The 25,177-nt window shown below is 36.6% G+C and overlaps 1 protein-coding gene across 1 annotated transcript; it reads left to right on the top strand.

Moving 5' to 3' along the window:
* On the top strand, positions 21,735-22,297 carry LOC109132426 (uncharacterized protein At2g29880-like). Its single transcript, XM_019244035.1, has 2 exons — positions 21,735-22,076; positions 22,169-22,297. The coding sequence occupies exons 1-2, from the start codon at positions 21,735-21,737 to the stop codon at positions 22,295-22,297; spliced, it is 471 nt and encodes a 156-aa protein (XP_019099580.1).

Below are 25,177 nucleotides of genomic sequence, written 5' to 3'. Positions count from 1 at the left end.
GTCCATGGAGACCACCATGGAGAAAGCGACGAATCGGAGACAACGATGTAGTAATAATAAGCGTCTATATATCACATGTGTTCTCCACTTTGTGGAATATCGTATTTCATACTGACAAGCCTTGGCGACATAATATTTTATTTCTTTCGAAGGAATCAATACTTTGGTTACTTCTTTGGAATACGAATCAGGAAACAAAGCGAGACTTGGACACGGAAATGCGAAAGACGAAGTTGGTCTCGGTTAAGAATATATGGCGAGGATTTTCGATATCACGGAGGCGACAAAGTTCAGAATTAAGTGTAACAACATTCAAATTTAATTTATTAATCAAGGTTATGCCAAGGGCATTTTGGAGTTTCATCAATATGATGATAGCCATCTACAAGTGTATGAGAGGGAGACTTAACATATGTTATATGTTAGCCCGTAAGGCTTCCGTTCGGACTGTAGGGTCACTTCCACTCTTTCATCGAAATTGTGTTCAATTTCCTAAATTTGCGATAATGGTTGTACTTGCTTTGCTTATGTACTGTGTAAACTCATGATATCATTAATAAAATTTGCTGTTAAAAAGAAAAAAGTTCAAAACTATAAAAATGAAAAAAATCTCTTCATAAATTAATATATTATTATTTTATCGATAAATAAATAATTATTAATTTATCGATAAATTAAAATTTCTATAAATTAATAAAATTTCGTGGTCCCGACCTTAATAATTTATAGAGGTTTTAATGTAATGAAAACCAAGTAGTAAAAAAACTAATAAATATAATTATAAAAATAATAACTATTAGACATTTCCATTGTTCTGTGTAATATGAGGAGTGAGCTCTTTCTCATTGGTTAGTTGGAGAAACCATTTTATTAATATAAATCTGTTTTTTGTTTATTATAATATTTTTTTTAAAATGTGTAGGATATATTTTATTTTTCCTTTTCTGTTTTTTTTTTGTATGTGTATGTAGAGTTATATAAAATTTAATTAGAGCTTTAACAATTTGGAAAAACAATTTTCCTGATATAGTTTTTCAATCAATACGTTTTAGACTATGTCTGAAATCCTCATTGTATTTACAGCTATTGCCACTCAATTATCCAAAAAGGAAAACATTTATTCAAATTGAAAGAGGCAAATTGGTGATAAAATAAATAGAAACCAAATACCCGACCCAATAAACATGAGGTCCGCGTGTTTATCTGTTTCGCAAGTGGGCTCCTAGATCCTGTAAAAATAAAGAATCGATTAAAAGCATACAATTGTTGTTTAACCTAAACTACTTTTTTTCCTTTCGATGTAAAAGAAGATAGCGGGTCAGAGTTTTGGAGAAGATGATGTTCAATATAATTATCACAGTGTGAGCTTTCTTCTGGGTTTGTAAATTAGAAGGTAAGTATTACAGTTTGATTAACCATATATAATTTGTTTCATATTTTTTTAACTCCAACATCTAGAGTTGCCAAAAGATGGATGAAGATTTGATTTGATTTTTGTTTTTATTTTTTTTTGAAAACTGTGAATTTCATTAAACATAAAGTTTACTGAAGCTACAACATCCGTATATCAGAATCATCCCTTGCCCAAAAAAAATAAAAAACAAGGAAAGAGAACAGTGATTACAATAATGGAAATCCTAGGCATACTTAAGCCAAACAAGAAGAAGGTTTTTGACAATTTCCCTCTTTTGCTTAGCTAAGATGGCGTCCCTGCGGAGATGTTGTTGTGGTACCTGTTATTTCGCTCCAACCAGAGGGCATAGAGGGTAGCTTGTGCTGCGAGTCTGCGTAGGTGTCTTGGTGCGGTTTTGTCCTTTAAATCCAGCCAAGCCGAGAATGCATCCCATGTGCGGAAGGAGAATGGCCTATAACTGAGCCGTCTTGTTATCTTCATCCATAGGTCTTCACTGATGCTACAACAAAGAAATACATGGTCTCGAGTTTCCTGTGTCAAGCCACAGATACAACAGTTGGGGTCTACTTGAAGTCCCCAGGATATCAACCGTGATCTTGTGGAAAGTCTGTCGAGATGGATTAGCCAGGAGATGAAGGCATGTCTTGGGATCGCACCTTTAAACCACACATGTTTGGTCCAGTTCTGAATGACTGCTCGAGGCCGCAACACTTCCCACGTTTTGGTGGTAGAGAAATCTAAGTGATCCTCTGCGCCTATCCGCCAGGAGAAAAAGTCTTGATCAGTGGCGAGAGACGGAGAAGTAACAGTGGTCAGGTAAATTTGAAGAGCCTCTGCTTGACATGATCTTGCAGGTCTGAGAGACCAACCCATAGAGGAGGTAGCCTGAGAAACTCTTGCGTCGAGGGGAACACCAATTTGGGATGGCCCCGTTCTGCCAAAGAAATCAATAAGTGGACAGAAGGGGGACCAGTTATCGTACCAGAAGCTGATTTGGTAACCATTTCCTAAGTGCAGTATGAGGAAAGTTCTTGCAATGTGGCGGAGGTTGAGCATGGAATTTCATGTTCCTGAACGTTGATGATTGCCCTCTAATCCCAGAAGCTCCCGTCTTTGATTTTGTTGTTACGGAGCCAGAGAGCCCACAATGAGTCGCTTTCAGTGAACAGTCTCCCTGCATCTTTAGGAAGACAAAGATGCCTCCAGACTACCTTAGCAGAACCTCTCATGTTAACATCACCAGACCAGAGAAAATTCGTGCATAGGCTTTGATATGCTCAAATTAAACCCTAGAGCTACTCTCTCAAATTAAGAGGTCACTGTAATACTTAGGGGTCGAATTCCATAAGGACTCAAGTCTACACAATAAATTATAAAGTTTTATGATTACGCTACACAATATAATTTGAATTAAAATAAACAATGCAAAATATTAAATAAAAGCTGTGTAAATTCAGATGATCAAAAAGTTAGGCTTAGAGAATTTCTCAGGAAATTATGAAATATTAAATCAATCAATAAATTAGGATTCAAGCAATTAAAAATCAGATCTAGAACTCTAAACTCTTCTGTTAAATAAATCAGTTCTCACTGCAAATATTATCTAAATTTAAAACCAGAAAATCCAAATCTCTTTGTAAAATTCTAGGTTAAAAATCAGCTTTGAAAAAAGGTTTAGATTGTTCACAAAATTACGAAATCAAATCTCTTTGCAAGAAGTAATTTTGCTCAACAAAAGGTTTTATCAGGAAAATCAATTATATTCTCATATCAATTAATAATCCTAAGATCTAAATCCAGATGACTAATCAAAGATCTAGCATTAAGAACAACCTATGATGAAGATCTAGAAAGATAATGAATCCTAAATAAACAGATCTAATAAACCATAAAATCCATGTGAAAAACCCTGAACCTAACAAGCAAACTACTCAGACATGTTTAATGAAGAACAAGACATAATTCTGAATAATAAGCAATTGAAATTAAAAGAGTAAAGAGGGAGTTCAAGAATTCTTCTCTCAAAGCAGTTCAGATCTCTCTCTCTCCCAAAAGCTCTCAAAGTATCACAGTGTTGCAGAAAATAAAATTTGCTAGAATAAAACTTCAGGGTTTCTAAAACCTAAAAATACTATATAAATGTCCTAAAACACGTCAGGGACTTGTGTTTCAATTATGGAAAACTTTGGGCTAAATTGTAAAACTTCCAATTTTGGAGACTTGTGTAAAATTGCCTTGGTGTCGGTCGATGCTCTTCGTATAATGAGACTCCAAATTGATTTCTTTCGGTTAAATGCTATAGAATCATCCAAATTGCTCCATTTCGCTCTATCCGTGCCAAAATCCTAGAAAACCTGTTAAGACTCTAAAACATCCTAGTAAACAAATCAAAAGACTCAAAAAGCACACTTATATCATGGTTAAAAACCGTAAAAACCATGATATATCAACTCCCCTAGACTTAGCCTTTGCTTGCCCTCAAGCAAAACATAAGCTAAGACATGTGAAAGAGGTTTGAAAACACATAAACTCATTTTCTCTCTAAGGTACTGCCATGATCATCCAAACCATAATCCATATGCTTAGCAAATAAATCCAAATCGAACCACCATGTACTTCTCTGTTGACATTCGTAGCATTCCAAATTCAAACCAAATTCCACTACTTCCTCCATTAAGCCTTCATCGGTGGGTCTCATCAATTAGATCTATGTCAAGAACCTTCTAGACTCATTCTCGTACTATACCATAACAAGTAAGATATAAATTTTAACAACATGTGGTATTCTTCCTCTTCCCCAGACTGCTTATATTCTTATCCTCCTTTGAGCTTTGCTTTGCTGTTTTTTTTTATCATATCTTTTTTTTCTGATTCAAAGGTGTAGGCGAATAATGAGGTCATCGGTAATTTACCTACCCCTCGCTTCCAAGATTTGTGTGATCATTTGACTCTCAAGAGTAGAATAATGAGGTCACAGATAATTTACCTACCTCTCTAAACTGATTAAAATCATCTCATCTTTTATTCTCTTATTATTTTTTTTTCTAAACAAAGCTCTCAGGAATAATCTTTTCAACTTAAATAAGGGAGATGAGTACCATTTTCTTTTGAAAATCTTGCTTGTTAGGTATGAACAAGGAGTCAAGCTCAATGAACATCAATCTCCTTGATGAGATAAAAAGAAAAGTGCAGAAATTACCTCAGGCTTTTATGGATTATGTTGGATATTTGGATGTCTCTGGTTTACTGGTCAGCCATTAGATTTTTCATTAGTCGGATTCTGGATTCAATTTGCAGCATTAATCAGCCAAGGCAATACACTAGAAAAAAAAATCATAGTTTCCAACAAAATTTTGAAAAACTTGGCTCAATAAAACAAAAATACGGTTTTGACACACTAAAAACCAAAGCTATGTTAGTAGTTAGTACTAACCTCCCCCATACTTAAACGACACTGTCCCCAGTGTTTTCAAACAAGAGGAAAGCAAAAAGAAACAAAAACGTATTAAAAATTGTAATGAAAAGATGAATTGATTCTCGGGTTACCCAGAGGTGTCGACCGATGCCATTTCAGTGTCGATCGACACTCATCACGAATGGTGTTTTTGGCCGAAACTCATCCTTGTTAGGTGTGGTTAGTTGTGTTGATGAGTTGTTGGATCAATCCTTGGATGATTATTCTGTGAAGAAACACTCAAACACAAGTTAAAAGCAACATGATAGATAGATAGTTCATAATGTCAAACAAAATTCAAACAAAAACGGACTCAATGCAAAAAGAAAAATGACTCAAAAGGAAAAAAAAAACTAGAAGTGGGTTGCCTCCCACTTAGCGCTTGTTTTCAGTCATTAGCTTGACTGTGTTGGAGCTCAGGCATAAGGTGGATTGGAAATTGGCATTGAATGCCTCTGAGCGAATGTCCTCTTCATCCAAGGGGGTGTATAAGCAGTAGAAGAGTGAGGTCTACTAAGGACATGAGGAGCAGGACCAGGGTGGGACTTAGGGATGGGTTTGCTTCTTTTATGTCCTGCGAAATCATCAACAGAAGAAACAAGCGCTCTACGATAATCTCGTGGCTTGGNGGATTCAATTTGCAGCATTAATCAGCCAAGGCAATACACTAGAAAAAAAAATCATAGTTTCCAACAAAATTTTGAAAAACTTGGCTCAATAAAACAAAAATACGGTTTTGACACACTAAAAACCAAAGCTATGTTAGTAGTTAGTACTAACCTCCCCCATACTTAAACGACACTGTCCCCAGTGTTTTCAAACAAGAGGAAAGCAAAAAGAAACAAAAACGTATTAAAAATTGTAATGAAAAGATGAATTGATTCTCGGGTTACCCAGAGGTGTCGACCGATGCCATTTCAGTGTCGATCGACACTCATCACGAATGGTGTTTTTGGCCGAAACTCATCCTTGTTAGGTGTGGTTAGTTGTGTTGATGAGTTGTTGGATCAATCCTTGGATGATTATTCTGTGAAGAAACACTCAAACACAAGTTAAAAGCAACATGATAGATAGATAGTTCATAATGTCAAACAAAATTCAAACAAAAACGGACTCAATGCAAAAAGAAAAATGACTCAAAAGGAAAAAAAAAACTAGAAGTGGGTTGCCTCCCACTTAGCGCTTGTTTTCAGTCATTAGCTTGACTGTGTTGGAGCTCAGGCATAAGGTGGATTGGAAATTGGCATTGAATGCCTCTGAGCGAATGTCCTCTTCATCCAAGGGGGTGTATAAGCAGTAGAAGAGTGAGGTCTACTAAGGACATGAGGAGCAGGACCAGGGTGGGACTTAGGGATGGGTTTGCTTCTTTTATGTCCTGCGAAATCATCAACAGAAGAAACAAGCGCTCTACGATAATCTCGTGGCTTGGTTGACTGCAAAACAGTTTTTTTACCTTTGAAAGTCTTATTGATGACTTGAAGAGGATTAGGTACAGAAGATGTGTACCTTTGTCTTACCTGAGGACTTTGAAGTATGGAGTGTTAAGTTGTCTATTTAGGAACAAGTTTATGACTTGGAGCATCAGTTTTGGACAAGTTCGGTCTCGGATGTGGAGGGGTATCGACCGATGCTAATAGAGCATCGATCGATGCTAAGCCTGTAACTCAAGTAGCAGAAACTTTCTCAACAGAAAAAGTCTGTCCATCAATAGTAGGAGCTCTTCTTAGCTTATCCATCTCAAATTTCATACTCAAACCTCCCACATTCAGTGTTATGTGTCCCCTCTGCACATCTATGATGGCACCAGCTGTAGCCAAGAAAGATATTCCTAAGATGAGAGGGTCTTTAGGCTCTTTCTCATATTCCAACACCACAAAGTCAGTGGGAATCATGAAGTTTCCAACCTTAATTGGAATATCCTCTAAAACACCTTCATGAATTCTTCGGGATCGATCAGCTAAGATAAGAGATATCTGAGTTGGCTTAAAATCTGTCATCCCAAGTCTTAGAGCAATAGAATGTGGCATCAAGTTGATGCTTGATCCAAGATCACAAAGTGAGTGAGCAAACCTTCCTGTGGAGATAGAACAATCTAACACAAAACTTCCAGGATCCGGTAACATCTTTGCAATCCTACTCTGGATCATTGCACTCACTTTCTCAGAGAAAACTACCTCTTGCTTCTTCTCTTTCTTCCTCTGTGGAGGCTGGTTCAAAAGAATCGCGCTGACATCCTTGGTAAGCAGTGCTCTTTCTTCAGGGCTCAAACCATTAGACACCATTCTCTTCACATGCCGCTTAAGTGGTGGTGAATGTTTTACGACATCAATCAAAGGCATCTCAATCATTACCTTATCCATCATTGCCTTGCATCTAGCTTCCTCAAGCTCCTGCTTGGACCTTCTTGGCTTAGGAAAAGGAATCTTCGGTTGGTACACCCTTTCAGCAGCTGGAACCTGAGATTTTGCAGTTTCCGGTTCTGTTTGAGATTAGTGTCGACCGACACCCAGGTGGTGTCGATCGACACCAACATCTGGGTTCGAGAGATTTGCCGATTTCTCACCCTGTTCTGCAGAAACAATTTCACCATCATCCTCATCTCTGACTGATATAGCATTGCAAGCATGCTTGGGGTTTGACTCAGTTCTTCCAGGAAGAAAACCCTCTTGACGTTTGACAGACCCAGCAGTCTGAATAATTTGATTCTCTAGCTTCTTGACATGAATATTCAATGCATCAATCATCCCAGTAAGCTCATTGTAAACATTATCAATCTTCCCATTGAATGTCACAGTCAAATTCTCCTGACCTTGCAAAATTTGCTCTAGCATAGCTTCCATTCTACTGTCAGAAGAAGTCTGTGGAGGAGGAGAGTGATAAGATGAGTTCCCATAGGTTCTAGTATAACCATTGTTCTGTTGCTGCTTCTGGTGATCTGGCTTAGGAGTGTAGCCTGAAGAGTTCCCACTGTAAGGCTTGTTACTTTGCTGATTACCGAATCTCTGACCTTGATTCCCATATACAAAGTTGACATCTGCTTCTTCATTCCCAGTCTCAGGTTGTGGCTCAAATGATTCAACTTCAGCAGCAAAATGAACTGATTTCTTACCAACCAGGAGATTGTGAACTGAATCAAGCTTGGCATTAACAGAAGCTAGCTGGTTTGAATCAAATCCTCCATGCAATCTCTTCCTTTCAGTATCTGCTCTCTTAGTGCTATTGCTGGAAGCCAAATTCTCAATCAAAGCTTCAGCATCTTCTGGAAATCTTGTTTTGAAGTTTCCATGGCTTGCAACATCCAAAGCTAGCTGATATTCCCAGTCAATTCCTCTGAAATAGATACTCAACAACTGCATCCTTGAAAAACCATGGTGTGGACAGTCCCTCTGATAGGCCTTGAATCTCACCCAAGCTGCCTTGAAAGCCTCGTCTGGTCGCTGTTTGAAGGAGGACAGCTTGACTCTCAGCTCATCTGACATTGCATCATCATAAAAGTAATTGAGAAAAGCCACCTTCACTTGTTGCCAAGATGTCAAATATCGAGCTGGTAACTGTTTCAACCATTGTGATGATTCTCCTGCAAGTGAATATGGGAAAAGCTTGCAATAGATGTAGTCTTCAGTCACTCCATTGGCTTTGATACTAGTCACCAGGTCTTCAAAGTGCTCAATATGGTCCAGAGGCTTCTCATTAGGCAGGTTAGAGAAGGGTCTTTGTCCAACTAACTGGAAGTATGCAGGCTTCAGCTCAAAGTCATTCCTCTGGAATGGAGGAGGAACAATAGCAGACCGGTTTTCATACACAAGATCAGCCCAGTAGTAGTCAGAAATGGTCCTGATCAAGTCTCGGTTATTCTCCTATCTTCGAACCGGGTTCTGGACGTGGTTGGCAGCTCCACATCCGCCTACTGTAGGTGGGTGTCGATCGATGCCCTCTGGTTGGCGTCGATCGATGCCCTCTGGTTGGCGTCGATCGATACCAAGATTAACCTCCTCATCGGCATCAGCTTGCTGGTTGACAACAGCTTGTTCGTTGACAACTGGTTCAACAATCATATTGCCCTCTGCATCAAGCTTATGGCCCTGCTCATTGCGCAAGTGGCCCTCTTGATCTCTCAAAGTACCATCCTCATCACGAACCAGAATGATTGTGTTAACCATCTTCAAGGATTTGACTGCTTTTCTGTTCTCACGCTCAAGTTTTCCCAACTCTTGGTTTGAAAGATTAACAGTAGGATCAGTCTTGTTGCTCCTTGTGTGAGGTCTAGGAGGCATGCACCTGAAACACCAAAGAGAAGAAAAACAAAAACGTGTAAGTAGAAAATAAAAAGAAAATTTAGATGAAATAAAAAACTCAAATCTAATGGTAGATCAAAGAGTCCCCGACAACGGTGCCAAAATTTGATATGCTCAAATTAAATCCTAGAGCTACTCTCTCAAATTAAGAGGTCACTGTAATACTTAGGGGTCGAATTCCACAAGGACTTAAGTCTACACAATAAATTATAGAGTTTTATGATTACGCTAAACAGAATAATTTGAATTAAAATAAACAATACAAAATATTAACTTGAAGCTGTGTAAATTCAGATGATCAAAAAGTTAGGCCTAGAGAATTTCTCAGAAAATTATGAAATATTAAATCAATCAATATATTAGGATTCAAGCAATTAAAAATCAGATCTAGAACTCTAAACTCTTCTGTAAAATAAATCAGTTCTCACTGCAAATATTATCTAAATTTAAAACCAGAAAATCCAAATCTCTTTGTAAAATTCTAGGTTAAAAATCAGCTTTGAAAACATGTTTAGATTGTTCACAAAATTACTAAATCAAATCTCTTTGTAAGAAGTAATTTTGCTCATCAAAAGGTTTAAATCAATTATATTCTCATATCAATTAATAATCCTAATATCTAAATCCAGATGACTAATCAAAGATCTAGCATTAAGAACAACCTATGATGAAGATCTAGAAATATAAGGAATCCTAAATAAACAGATCTAATAAACCATAAAACTTCAGGGTTTCTAAAACCTAAAAATACTATATATATGTCCTAAAAGACACGTCAGGGACTTGTGTTGCAATTATGGAAAACTTCGGGCAAAATTATAAAACTTCCAATTTTGGAGACTTGTGTAGAATTGCCTTGGTGTCGACCAATGATCCTTTGGTGTCGGTCGATGCTCTTCGTATAATCAGACTTCAAATTGATTTCTTCCGGTTAAATGCTCTAGAATCATCCAAATTGCTCCATTTTGCTCCATCCGTGCCAAAATCATAGAAAATTTGTTACGACTCTAAAACATCCTAGTAAACAAATAAAAAGACTCAAAAAGCACACTTATATCATGGTTAAAAACCGTAAAAACCATGATATATCAGGCTTTTGATTTTTTTGATGCAGCCCTTTGGCAAAATGAATGCTGACATCCAAAAGTTGATAGTTCCATAAATCACAGATGAGATTAATTGAAGCCTACTGCGTAGGATATGGCACGGGAAGACCATGAGGGGGGGTATGTATTCTGCCTGTCGAAGCTTCCGGTGCATTAGAGGTAGACCGAGATATCTTACTGGCAGTGAACCAATGTTGAAGCCAATAGAAGCCATCTGGTCGGTTTCAATTTGGTTCACTCCTGCCAAGAGTAGATCAGTCTTGCTCGTGTTCATTGTTAGACCAGAGATACGGAAGAATTCATGTAGAACCGCTGCTCTATTGGTGAGAGAGTTAACCTGACCATCGAAAAACACCATTATGTCGTCTGCAAATGCCAGATGGGTGATTTGTGGGCTTTGAGGAGATGGGTGAAAGCCAATTGAGCTTGAGTCGTAGCTTTTCTTCAGTAGTTGCGAGAGCCCTTCCATTGCCAAGACAAACATGTATAGCGAGAGAGGATCCCCCTGCCTTAAGACTTTGGCACCTCAAAACTGACCACACAATTCTCCATTTACACAAGCTGAGAAGCTGGTTGTGGTTATACACTGCTCGATCAAAGAGATGAAGTGGCTAGGGAATTCCATTACTTTGAGGATACCAATGATGTATTCCCAATGAACCGAGTCAAAAGCCTTAGTGAGGTCGATTTTGAGCATGCCTCTCGAAGAGATATTCTTGTGGTTATACCCTTGAACAAGCTCGGTAGCCAACAACACATTTTCCACTAGATGTCATCCCAGAATGAATGCAGATTGAGCATTGGAGATCATATCCGGGAGAACTTGCTTTGTTCTGTTGGCCAAAATTTTTGACACAATCTTGTAGAGGGTGTTACAGCAGGCGATAGGGCGGAACTCTGTAACCCGTTGAGCATTTGGGATTTTGGGGATGAGAGTAATGATCATGGCATTCCATTGCTTAAGCTTTTTCCCATTGCTAAAGAACTCCAATATTGCTTCGACCACAGATTGGCCAACAACTTCCCAGTGCGCTGTGAATAACTCTACATAGTAGCCATCAGGGCCAGGGGCTTTATTTTTTGGCAGCGAGAATACAACGTTTTTGATCTCCAATGGTGTGACAGGGGTGTTGAGGATGCGCACTGCAGCTTGGGAGCATCGTTGTGGTACCAACTCCACAAGGTCATAAAGGGATGTAGTGAACGATTGGTTTTGCTCAAAAAGGAGTCGCTTGTAGAAATCCACCAACATTGTCTGAATACCCTGACTAGTGTCCACCACCTGATTGTTATTATCCAGAAGGAAGATAATTTCATTGAAACCTTGTCTCGTGATAATAGCACGGTGGAAAAATCTTGAATTTTTGTCGCCATCCTCAAGCCAACAAATATGAGATTTTTGTCTTAGATAGGACTCCTCTGCTTTAGCAAGAAGACACCATTCACTGTGTGCTTCTTTCTCCTCCATGATCGTATGAGATGATGGGTTGCTGAGGAGTTCTTGTTGACATTTAAGAAGATTATTATACGCCACTTGAACCCACTTCTCGATACCATAATAGTTCTCCTTGCTGAACTCCCTTATTACCGATTTGAGTTCTTTTAGGCGTTTGGATACTCTAAACATTTTGGTCCCATCGAAAGAGAGAGCAGTCCACCATAATTTAACAAGAGGGGCGAATTCCGGGTGCTGGTTGAGCAGAGTCAGAAATTTAAAAAGTTTCTTCCTTTTGGGCTTCTGGATGTCTAGAAACAAGCAACATGGACTGTGGTCCGATATGGCAGGTTCTCCAAAGACAACAAGAGAGGAAGGAAAAGTCGAAACCCAATTATCATTAACAACGATGCGGTCCAACTTTTTAGCTACAAGCCCGCTAGTATGCTAGTTTGTCCACATGAATGTATTACCACAATAGGAAAGGTCAGCAAGCGATGAGTTGGTAAGACACTGGTTTAGATCTCGCATACCACTGGGGAGTTAGGTCACGTCCTCCACATAATGTTCATGAGACAGGAGGATTTGACTGAAGTCCCCAAGGACCGTCCAAGGAAGACTTGAGAGGGAAGAATCAGCTGCTAGATCAACGATCTCAGCCCATAATTCTTTCTTAGCAGAGTTACAGGATGCAGAAGCGTAGACCATGGAACCCACTAATTGTTGAGAGACAAAAGGAAGCCTTACGAGGCAAGTAATCATCTGCAGGGATTTGTTGACAATGGAAACCTGAACCAAAGGATGCCAAACAATCCAGATTTTGCCAAGGTCTGAGAACTCATAGTTATTAGCAAAATGCCATCCAGGAAAAACACGAGATACTATAGCGTGTGATTTCACCGGATTAACACGAGTCTCTATAAGACCACCAAAAATTGGTTGGTTATTCCTCAACCATTTCTGAAAGCTTCTCCGCTTTACTGGGTCATTAAACCCTCTTACATTCCAACAAAAAATATCCATAAAGGATATGAGGTTTAAGAGGTTTAAGGGACCTCCAGCCCGAGCCTTACGCAGTTGTTGCCTCTGCATCCTCTTGGAGACCACCTTCAGAAATCGATCTGACTCGGCTTCTGGGTTGTCATCCTCATCTGAGAGACTATCTGAGCTAGTATCTGAGCTAGTATCTGAGCTAGTATCTGAGTGTGCCACTGCTCCTTCAGCGGATGGTGAGGGTGAGCGAAAGAAAAGATTGTCCATGAGATCAAGGCAAAGTTTACCATCATCGAATCCCAATGTATGAGTTTGAGAGGAGTTGGTAGGCAGGGAAGAGCTCATACTGTTGTTGTGTGTACCTGTCTGACCTGATCCTGTTCCACTAATTTGCGGAGTGGGGACTGCCACTGCTTGAGGTGCCAAGGTTCGGCTGGGAGCCACTGGTTTATCAACCGGCTTCCAAACTGGAGTAGAAGATTGGGACTTGATTGGGCCAATAATAGGCAATTGACTAGCTATCAGCTTTTTCCCGTGAGCTTTTTCTTTTTTGGCTCGAGGGCATTCAGTAGTGGGATGCTTAGAGGAGCCACAAGCAGTACACATAACTGGGGCTTTGGAGCAGCGTGAGACCGTGTGTCCCACTTTTTTATAGTGGCTACAAAGTGATGGCAACCAAGGGCTATAGACTTGGATGCACTTGATTAAGCCAGATTCAAATCTCGCATTGACCACCACTGGGAGAGGTTTCCGTGGATCGATGACTGTGTACACCTTTGCAACCTCTACATTGATTAGATTCTCAGTGTACGGATGGAGACAGACTGGGTGGCCAACCAACCCTGCAATATGTTCCAGACCTTCACGGTTGAAGAACTGTAGGGGAACACCAACAAACTCCAGCAACACCGGGACCATAGAGAGTTCATGTTTCGATGGTTGGACCTCGGGGGACCATTTGGCTACAAACATGGACTGCCCATCAATTTGCCAGAGGCATGTAACTCTGAATAGGAAGGAGTTACCTTCCATCTTCGACACTGTGATGTCTTTCCTTTGGCGACTCCAGATCCCATTGACAATCGCCTGTACAGAACCCCGTGAAGGCGGATCCTCGTAGACTGTTATTTTCAATCACGGAGTTGGGAATGGTCACACATACCTCACCGGAGTCGAGGGTGAGGGGGGTTCCCTTATTTTCAAGTTTAACTGAAAATCCAACAACCAGGTTCCTCCAAGGGATGTCCGGAGTCTTGGGATTATCGTCAGCTTTTTGGGGAACAATAGGGTTCGCCATTACGGGAGGAAGAGGGGGCACATGATCCCCAACAGTACCCTCCACCGATTTACCAGGTAATTGTGCCGGGGAATTGGCAACATTAGCTGGAGCTTTTGAATTAGGGTTTCCAGTTTCAGCCGCCGCCGCCTCAGGGGGAGCGAGATGGGTTACATCAGACTTGATTTGGTTAGCCAAGGTCTTAGGAACCTCATGTAACATCCTGGAGCTATTTGGCATGGGCGAAGAACCAGCTGAAATCGAGATAACAGGCGGTGAGGATAGGGTTTCTTTAGGTGAGTGCTGAGCGACACAAGTGGGGTGACCGCGAGGAGGTGCTTTTTTGGGTTTCATTTTGGCCATGGTGGCCGGAGGGAGCAGACGCCGAGATCTGCGAAGGTGAAGGGAAAAGGAAAGGGATCGCGTTATCGCCTTGGGGGACTAGAGAGAAGCGCGTGGGGTGCGTACGTTTTTTTTTTGTGGTTCTTCTTTTGTGCTTATTACAGGATCCGTGTGTATGGTGTGAATTATACTTATATGTTTCAGAATGGTGATTTTTTATTCATCTGGCGAAGTATGAAACAGGTTCTTAATTTACATTCAATTGTTTGGAAAATGGTTTGAAAGCATTTTGAGAAGGATATACGTATTGACGGAGTTCATAGGAAAACGAAGCCATATATGTATTTATGGAGTTCAACAAATTTGCTTGCATGTGCAGGTGTTGTAGTGATGGCTCGCATGCAATTTTTTACTGTGAAGGGTAAGCTCTCTCCTCTCATCTTAATTCTCATGCGCCCACTTCATGCACAATATAAATTGCTTTTTTTCCTTACGAAGAACACACTAGAAATATGATATAGGAACTCCAGTTTTTAATGCAGAAACACTCAATAGTTTTATTCTTGTGAAAGTCCTGTGACTGTCATCTAGCCAACATACGGAAAATTCTTGTGGATTTAGTTTTTGATTTGAAAAGTTAGATTTGACTATTGTAAAAAATGTGGTGCAGGTTGGAAGGAGAACGTGTGGTGTTGGGTAAGGTAATATAAGGAATGAACAATGTATTCACCATTGAAGGTGGAGATGGAAATTACGGTTGCAAACCCAGAAAGATATTTGTTATTGTTGATTGTAAAGAGAGTCCTAAAGACAAATGGGATAAAGAGAGATGACAAAGACCACATAAAATACTCATCACTTCAAATATGATAGTTTGTCTCTCTGTTATCTTCTTTCTATTTATAATATAGCACATGCGATAGTATGAATTTTAAACTCAATGTCAATGTAGTTAGTGTCAGTCTCAAAAGCTGGAATCATCTGTAACTTTCCACTTAATTTTTTTCTCCAAAGTTTTCATGTAGACTTTATTTATATGATTTTTAGTCCAGTCTACACATTATAGATATATCTTTATTCTCAAGGTTTTCACCTCTTAATACAGTTGTAAATATCATCTTTCATTCACCTCTTAATTCACATTGGATCCTAGCGGGTCTGTTCTGGTATATAATAACATATTCGTTTCAAATAACATATTCGTATCAAATATCATCTTTCATTCACCTTTTAATTCGCCAGTTTGCCTGTACATAATGTAGACTAATAAAAACTGCTACAAACAAAGAACAATATATACTATCAAATTTACCTTTTCCTTTTGTGAACAGCTACCAATTCACTTTGATATAAAAAATATAAAGGTTGATATGATTATAAGACAAATAAAGAATAATAGTACTATTAACACTTTAGAATTCAAAAATACCACAAAATCATAATAATAATAATAATAATAATAAAATACAATATATAACTATTTTTTAAAATATATATACTGTAGTAAAACATGTAAAAAAAATATTATAACTGAATTGAAAAATGTGTCCCGCGGTGTACCGCGAGTTCAAACCATGATTCAATAAGTCAATACATCTTTTTGTAGTTAATGTTGGCCTCACATGGATCCACATATATGTTCTTTCCTATACAAAATTAACCCTAATAAGGTTAATTTTTTTTTTTTTTTTTAATAGTGAACTAATTAATAGATAAATTATATAGAGTTAATTAAAGAAAATGCCATGAACAGTACAAAAGTTTGTCAAAAATGCCACATTCATCGGTTCTTTTCTACAATGCCACAATAGTCAATTAAAAAGACAAAACTAACCTTTTAAATTTGTTCCTTTAGTTTTTATTTTTCTTAATCACATTTTTTCTAATAAAAAGATATTATCTAAATAAAACAAAAATCTCATCTCTTCTAAATTTGCCCTAGCCGTTGTTTATCATCTTCTCCAATGGTTGAAGATTGGTGGCCTTGTCATCTTTTCCCTTTCATTCATCTCATTTTTTTTTGTTTTTCTCTTGGCAATGATGGATTTTTTCGGAGTGGCAACTCTTAAGTCGGTTTTGGTGGGATCTATGGTGTTCATAGTCAGATCCATGGCTTCTGCTTTGATTATGAGGTTGAAGTTTTTCGATCTGGATCTATGACTCGCCAATCTGGTTTGTTGGATATGTTCTCGTTGGATCTGTTTTATTGTGTGTTATGGCTGCTTTCAAGGTGGTTTAGAAGAGTTTTTGTCTTGGTTTTAAGGTTAGATCTGAATTCTTTCACACCCTCTTGTCGAAAATCTCGCTGAGAAAAAACACTATAGAATCATGTTGATGGAGAGTAGACCAAATCTGAATTGGAGTATTTTCCTCGTAGTAGACCAAATTTTAATTTCATGGACAACTTTAATCGTCAATGGACAACTTTAATCATCATCAATGGACAATTTTAATTTTCGGTAGACAACTTTTATTCATGGACATTTTAAATTTCTAATAGACAACAATTTTAGCTTAGTTTCTCATATTTTACTCATATTTTCCTTCTGAAGAGTTTTTGTCTTTTCCTTCTGAAGAGTTTTTGTCTTTTCCTCGTAATGGACCAAATTTTAGTTTCATAGACAACTTTAATCGTCAATGGACAACTTTAATCATCATCAATGGACAATTTTAATTTTCGGTAGACAACTTTTATTCATGGACATTTTAAATTTCTAATAGACAACAATTTTAGCTTAGTTTCTCATATTTTACTCATATTTTACTTGTGAATAGTGTTTGTAAACAATTTTAATATTCAGTGGAAAAAAATTTGAACAAATCCATTATCATCTCCAATCTTGTTAATGAACTAGTCAATTTTTGGTCCACTTATTCTCACACTCTGTTTTTTTGAATGGACAAATATGTCTTCAATTTAAACTTGTCCATTGTTTTTTGATGGAAAAATATGTCTCTAATTTATACTTGTCCACCGTTAAAGCATTTAATGTCATACCGCATTTATTGCTTCCTTCTTTTCTTTTTAGTTATTTATTGTTATTATTCATGGGTTAGTTATGTAATTTTTACAAATGCCATAAAGATGAATTATGACATTTCTAGAAAGGAAAACAAAATGTGGCATTGCTAAAAAGTTTTTTTTTGAGAATGTGGCACTTTTGACAAAAATCCCAATTATATAGTCTTGTCAATAAAAATTTGGGCTATGCGTTTGTTATTGTATTATTAATTATTTTTATAATCATTTTTTTGTTAATAGAAGTTACCTATTAGTTTGATTTCTTATTATCTTTATTTTGTGCTATAAAAATTGTTTTGTCATATTTATTAGTGTTTTATGATTTCATTTTTCGTTTCTTTAGTTACATTCATTTGTTTCTGATAGTATATATTTTTGCATGGTATTATAACTGATTTCTATAATTTTTATCTCTACACACATGTAACAAACAACTAACTTGTACAGTTACAACTTAAAAACATGAAAAGAGATTTTTTCTTATACAAATGTTGTGGCTATTCTTTTACTCTCAGTTTTTTTTTTAAATGAAGATTCACCTTCTTTTGGTTGCAATTTTTTATTTCTCTTTCATGCACCATTCTTTAAAAATAGGTGCTTGGACAGGAAAAGTAATTCAAATTTTTTACCATCATCATCCAAAAAAATCAATAAGTTCATTTTCATTCTCGGCTTCCTCTTAATCTTCATCAAAAAATGCATATGTAGAAGAAGAAATATTATTTCAATGTAGAGAAAATTATGCAGCAATATTTCTATGTTCTATCGATAGTTAAAACAGAAGTAAACAATTATGTCATTAATTAAAATTTAAAATAATATTAATTAATATTATTCATTAAAACTGAAAAAGAATGGCACATGTCAAAATTTTGGGAATAATTTGGGAGCTTTTAAAAGCTTAAAAATATAATAAAATATATAAAAATAAAAATAGTAGGTTATAAAGATAACTAAAGATAAGAACTCAAAATTTTATTCGTTTCTTATAAAATATGATAAAACTAAAATAGAAATCAAAATTTACCGCTATGCCCTATTTGAATTACTTGAACCTTTTATAAACATAATAATATGAATATCTACAAACTAATACCAACATTTGCTTCCATATCTTCAAAAGTGATATAAATAAAATATTTGAAACACAATTAGTTATCTAGAAAAATGATGTTATATAGAAAAATGATGATATAAATAAAATATTTGAAACATAATATTTGAAGGTGACGGTCTTGGTGTGCAATGAGGACGTTGCGATCTGTTAGTGGGGGTGAATTGTGACACCCCGGTTTCAGGGACATGTGGAGAGGTTTAAAAGAATTGATATGGCCACCTATGTCACCAAAGTGCACTTATCTTTTCGGTCAAGGGTCCTGAGAGAACTCCACAGTTAAGCTTGCTTGAGCTGGAGTAGTCTCAGGATGGGTGATCTTCCGGGAAGTGACTGTCGGAACTGTGCGAGTGAGGACAAAACACACGGAAAGATCATGTGGTGATTTGTCGTGACGGTAACAAATCTTTAAAACCTCTCGGGCGTAGCAAACCGGCCGTCAGATAGAGATGGACTCATTGGCCTAGTGAGAGGACGTGAAGCCCATTAAGGAAGGTGGGCCCATGGATTGGGATTGGACATGGGGCCTACTAAGAGTTTGGCGTTTGGGGCGTTACAAGTGGTATCAGAGCCGAACCCACACGCGTGTGGAGTCAAGTGGTCTCAGGATAGGTGACTTTCCGGAAGTGACTGTCGTAACTGTGCGAGTGAGAACAAAACACAGGGAAAGATCATGTGGTGATTTGTAGGGACGGTAACAAGTCTTTAAAACCTCACAGGCGTAGCAAACGGGCCGTCAGATAGAGATGGACTCATGGGCCTAGTGAGAGGACGTGAGGCCCATTAAGGAAGGTGGGCCCATCGACTGGGATTGGATATGGGGCCTACTAAGAGGTTGGCGGTCGGGGAGTTACATAGAATTCTAATTGTTATGGGGAATTTGATATTTAATGGTGCTTAGTGAGGTGTTTTCTATTTATAGGAAATTTATTGATAACAAATGTGTAGGTCATGCAAAATTGAGTGTACGTCACAAAACTAATTTGAGTTAATGGTGTTTTTAATGCATTTAGTTATTTTTCAATGTAAAAAAATATTGGAGGTTAAAGGTCCCAAGAAATATGAAAAACAATTTGATAGTATAATTAGTGGGTTAAATGAGTTAATTATAAATTTAAGATGATTAAAGTTAGAAAGATTATAATACAAATACAAATTTCTAATGCATTGGTGAGAGACAAAACTCAACATAAGAAGATTTATTAGTTGCTGAAACGATCCGACCCGTTTTTATATATATAATAATAATCTAGTGATCAAATACTCACTAACCACCTAACCACATGTAAACTAAACAGTGGAATGACCAAACATTAAACAAATGAATTAACCAAAAATCAAATAACCATTATTAATTCCATAACAATTAAACCAATAAATCAAATTAACATAAACCAATGAACCAACAATCCTAGAAAACATTCTAAAGACTCCATTCTAGCAACCTAACAGAATGTAGATCACAAACAACCGAGCCACTAGAACATCCTCCTCTTCATTGCCTTGATTCCACGATCACACTTTGTCTTTACCTGCACCACAAACACAAATTGAGATGCATGAGTATTATCATAAACACTCAGTGAGGCAATCCTCCCATCTACTGGGCTATACACACAAGCAATTGAGAATCTCCAACCATCAAAACAACAATCAACAAACAAACCAGGAAGCTGCATCGACCGACACCAAACCACTGCATCGACCAACGCTGACTGGGGTTGCATCGACCGATACCAAGCCTGCATCGACCAATGAAAGACTCGACTACATCGACCGACACCAACACTGCATCGACCGATGCTTGCTCGACATTTCTTGAAATTCCTAATTGCATCAATCGATACTTCCACATGGCATCGACCGATGCTCCTAGGTCTTATCGCGTTGTCCTTGCACTGCATCGACTGATGCACATCGATCGATGCACTATGTGCATCGACCGACACATATAGTACAGCGCACGATGCACATAGTGCATCGATCGACGCACATGCCGAGCATCGTCTTCCCTGAAGATCCTCGTCAGATCTTCATTCCTAAACAAAGCAAACTCGATCTAATGCCACAAATAAGCCACATAAAGTCCCATGTTTCTCAAAAACATTCTAACAAGTCAAAGAATTTACCACATAACACATAAACATGAAAATCAGAGAAATCTCAAGCTTAGATAAGCCATGGCCATGCACTTACCTTTGCCAAAGAAGATTTTGACTCTACAACCAAAGAATACACACTCTTAGCAAGCTCCTAACACGAACTCAACTACAGATCTCCACTCCACCGACAAGATCTCTCAGGAAAAGGCTCTAAAACTCAAAACTCTCTCAAGAACAGCTTATCTCTCTCATTTCTCTCTAAAAGCGGCCAAACTCCACGAACTTCTCCTTAAATGCCCGGCCTTAGGGTTTTCTCAAAAACAAAATGAGTGTTTAACTTAACTCGGCTCGTGAAAACTGACCTTGCATCGACCGATGCACCTCTCAAACGGGGAATTCGGTTTGTGGATGTTACAATTTCTAAAATGAGATTGCAAAACAATTTAATAATATTGTTGTGTAAAATATTTAGGGGGGTATTGGTTTGGGATTTTAAGAGAATTTTAATGACTTTAAATAAAATCATGGAAAGTATAAAGTATAAAATCTTGCTGAATTGTTTTTTCTAATCTTGTAAAATCTCTCATAAAATCTTGTAAAACTTTCTCAAAAAATATTACACAATATTTTTTTGATTCTGAAAAAGGAAAAAAATATCTGCAAGCTTATCTCATCTTCTATAAAATCATCTTTGCCAAAGTCATATATTGTTGGTTTTGGCTTTCTCAAAAAAAAAAAACATACTCGATCTCCAAGTTACAGGTACATCTAGACTTGCTCATCTTCTTTCTATGCATTAAACTATTCTATCTTTCGTTGAATAATTGGTAACATATTGCAATTACGAGTGTTGAAGATCATAGGTTAGAGATTTTTATTCTATAATAATTCTATTCTAAAGATGGGCTAAGATGGGCTCTTTTTTTCGAGACGATGACTAACGATAGTTACTACCTCTCTGTGTCACTCGTGTGTCACTCGTGTCCTAGGTTAGCTAAGCATGTATATCCTTTGTGTTCATGTATTATTATATATTCTTTATGTTATCTATATTATGTACGTTGGTTCATCTATTATTATATATTCTTTAGAGTGTTTGATTTTTCGTTTCTTTGACTAGTGAGATAATCTAGTGATTATCTATATTTTCTTATAATTGTTTATACATATATGCTTAGCTAATGGGAGATTCCCAAAAGAGTAAGGAAAAGGGTGCATATAGTCAATGGGGACCAGAAGAGACAAAAGTGCTAGTAGAGTTACTTGTTGATGGAGTTCACCGAAACTGGCGTGATAATAGCGGTAACTTTAGCAAGCTCATTGTGGAGCAAAAATTTTTACCAGTTCTTAATGAAAGACTTGGATGCCAAAAAAATCACAATCAGTACCTAAGTAGATGGAAATACTTGAGAGGCCTGTACAACAATTATTTAGACCTTCAACGCTTCAATTCTGGATGTGGATGGGATCCTGAAATGAAAAGGTTCACCGCTCCGGATGAAGTGTGGAAAGAGTACTTCAAGGTATGTATTTGATTATATATGGTTAAGCATACACCATTATTTTTTAACCTACATATCATGAGTGATTTATATATATTTATTTTTATCTACAGAAACATCCTAAACATAAACATCTACGATATGAGTCAAACGAAAGATTTGAAGATCTTCAACTCATATTTGGATGTGGCTTAGCTACCGGTGGTTCCGCTATTGGAATTAAATATATGTTATTTATGTAGGTAATTCACATTCAAGTGTATTAATTGGTTGGTCAACCATGAACATGGTGGAGAAAACATGATCCAAGTAGTTTGACTTAATTTTGTTTTGAATGCATATAATTGAGTTTTAATATTGATTTGAATTTCCCCCATATATGTTTTACTTTCATCCTTGCATTTATAGATGATTTATTCGAGTCTTATGAGGATTTACTTATGCTAAATGAATAGCTGATTTCCTCACTCTTCACCATAAGACTGTAAGTTCATATTGGCTTGCCTTTTCCCGTATTTAGCTCCCAAGGGGCTCAAAGATTTCTATTTTATAAGTGTAATTGCCAATTGACGGATCGTCAGTTATTTTCCATGATTTTTCCATGATTGTTGTTGTGGCTAGAGATGATCATATGAGTCAAATGAAGTGTTTTTAAAGCCTATTTAAAAGTCTGTACGAATAAAATGAATGGTTTTAATTTAGGGACATTTGTTACTTTCTGGTTGAAAATATTTGGAGGAACCCTTGTTTGTTATATAAGATACTATTGTAAATTCTTTTTTGACATCTAAATTGTTTTGTTATATCATATAATATGCTGAATCTGACTATATTGTTATTTTTTTATCATACGTAATCAAAATTTGTTTATGTATATCAATTTTTTTTTTGTCAATATGTATGTTTATGTTGTTTTGTAGACTTTCTCGATCAAGATGATTTTGATAAACATTTGTTACATATTTGGTCTATTAACAGGCCTCTTTTGGACTTCCGAAATAATATTTTAGGGAATTTATCCAAACATATCTCAAACCATTGTATCATAGCAATATAATATAATCATACATACATACATAATTTGTTCTTATATAATCTTATCATACGTAATTTGTAAAAGCTCTTATTCAAGAAATATCTATGGCTCGTCAGCCATTTCTTCATGATTACGGTCTGTTGTAGCCAGTGTCGGCTTGAGAGTATTTTATGCTTAAAGCAAATATGAAATTAATGGCCAAATTTTTTTTTCATATGACAAAATGATATAAACTTCATTTTATTCATAAAAGCTCAATAAAAAAATGTCAAAAAAACATCAGAAGACTTGTAAATGTATGAGTAAAGAAAAAAAAATTGATAGAGATTGAAGAAGATGGAAGAAAACTAGTGATTTTTTGTTTTTTACCAAATGATTTTTTGTTCAACTATAACTAAACCGTTTGGGTTTTACTTTTTACTGGTTGTTTTCGATCAGTTACTCTTTACACAAGAAATCAAAGTTGTAATATTTGATGAATTTGAGTAATGAAATAGCCGTAAAAAGAAGAAAAAAAACTACATCAATAAAGAATTGGTGAGATTTATTCATTATCCAAACACATAGACTTTTCGTCAATACACATAGACTTATCGCTTATACTTTGTTATATGTCTTATTCAAAGAAATACAAATTCTCGTCAGCGCATCCACATTAGTCTAGATACTCTAATGGTATCTCACAAATATATAATATCAGTAGTTCCAATATATTATAATTAAGTTAAAGAGTTAAATTTTAATCAATAACAAATTTGAACCAATCATAAGTTTATAAATATCATCAAACTATCAAAGTATCTCATGTTTTACTCACTTCGGACTCTCCTACACCTCACCATTGGGGTTGGCCGGCTTCTTCTTACTTATTGGAACCTAATTATTAAAGAAAAATATAAGTTTATTTACACTTAAAACATCATCAATTAGGTATTACAACTTTGTTATAAGATTTACGTACATTTTTTATAGAGGAAGCATATGCCCAAAACAATACCCCAAAAAATGATGAATAGCCCCACAATCACCTCCGTATCCATTTTCCGTTATTTGTTCTTGTTCTCACTAACAATTCTATTATATATGTATTTTGTGTGGGTTATGATGATCTTATTATAATCCAAATGTTAGAAGTAATCATAGCAACATATAAAAGTGGTATTTTACAATCAAATTTGATCTTAACATGCACTCAAATGCCCAATTTTGATATTAATCAGATCATGACATGTGTGATATCTAATATTAAATAGATTGTGATATATGTATGTCATAAACTAATTTAGTCACAACATATATTTAAGTATATCTAATATTAAATAGATTGTAACATTTGTCAAAGAGTTTCCTCAAAACTTATAATGATTACAAAAAACAAACTTATATATACTAAGAAAATTTAATATATATATATATATGAATCTAACTGAAATAAATAATAAAATATACCCAAATCAGTAATTTAATGGTGAAAACTGAAAACATATGTAATGTATTGTAAAATGATATCATTGTAGCATTAATTAATACATATATCTTTTTTTCTCTACATATTTTTATCATCTTGTACAGAAATAGAATGGGGAATTGCATTGTATAACCCAAAAAAAACTTTTTAATTCAAGATTAACCCTTTATTATAAAAATGTGATATAGTGTTTATTTCATATAATAATTACAAGATTAACCCTTTATTATGATCCTCTACCATCCCTCTCTACCACCACCGCCGGCCACCAACTCCAGCCATCACTTCCGGCTACCTGCGGCAGCCACCACCTCCAACCACCTTCCTTCACCACCCCCGGTCACCATTTCCAGCACCTCCCACCATCACCTCCGACCACTATCTTCGGCGGCCACCAACTCTGGCCATAACTTTCCAGCCACCTCCGGCGGCCACCACCTCCGGCGGCCACCACCTCCGGCCACCTTCCTCTACCAAACCATCAACAACAGTTGGTAAGTTTTACTACCCCTTATGTTATTCACCAATTTTTTGAATTAATATGCTATATCCTTAAATACATTTTAATTTTGGCTACTACACTAATTCACCCAAATAGAATACTATTCAAGGAAATAA

Source organism: Camelina sativa, chromosome 4, assembly GCF_000633955.1.
Source record: "Camelina sativa cultivar DH55 chromosome 4, Cs, whole genome shotgun sequence".
NCBI classification, from domain to species: domain Eukaryota; kingdom Viridiplantae; phylum Streptophyta; class Magnoliopsida; order Brassicales; family Brassicaceae; genus Camelina; species Camelina sativa.
The sequence above is the reverse complement of the archived record's forward strand: the minus strand, read 5'-3'. Positions and strand labels throughout refer to the sequence as shown.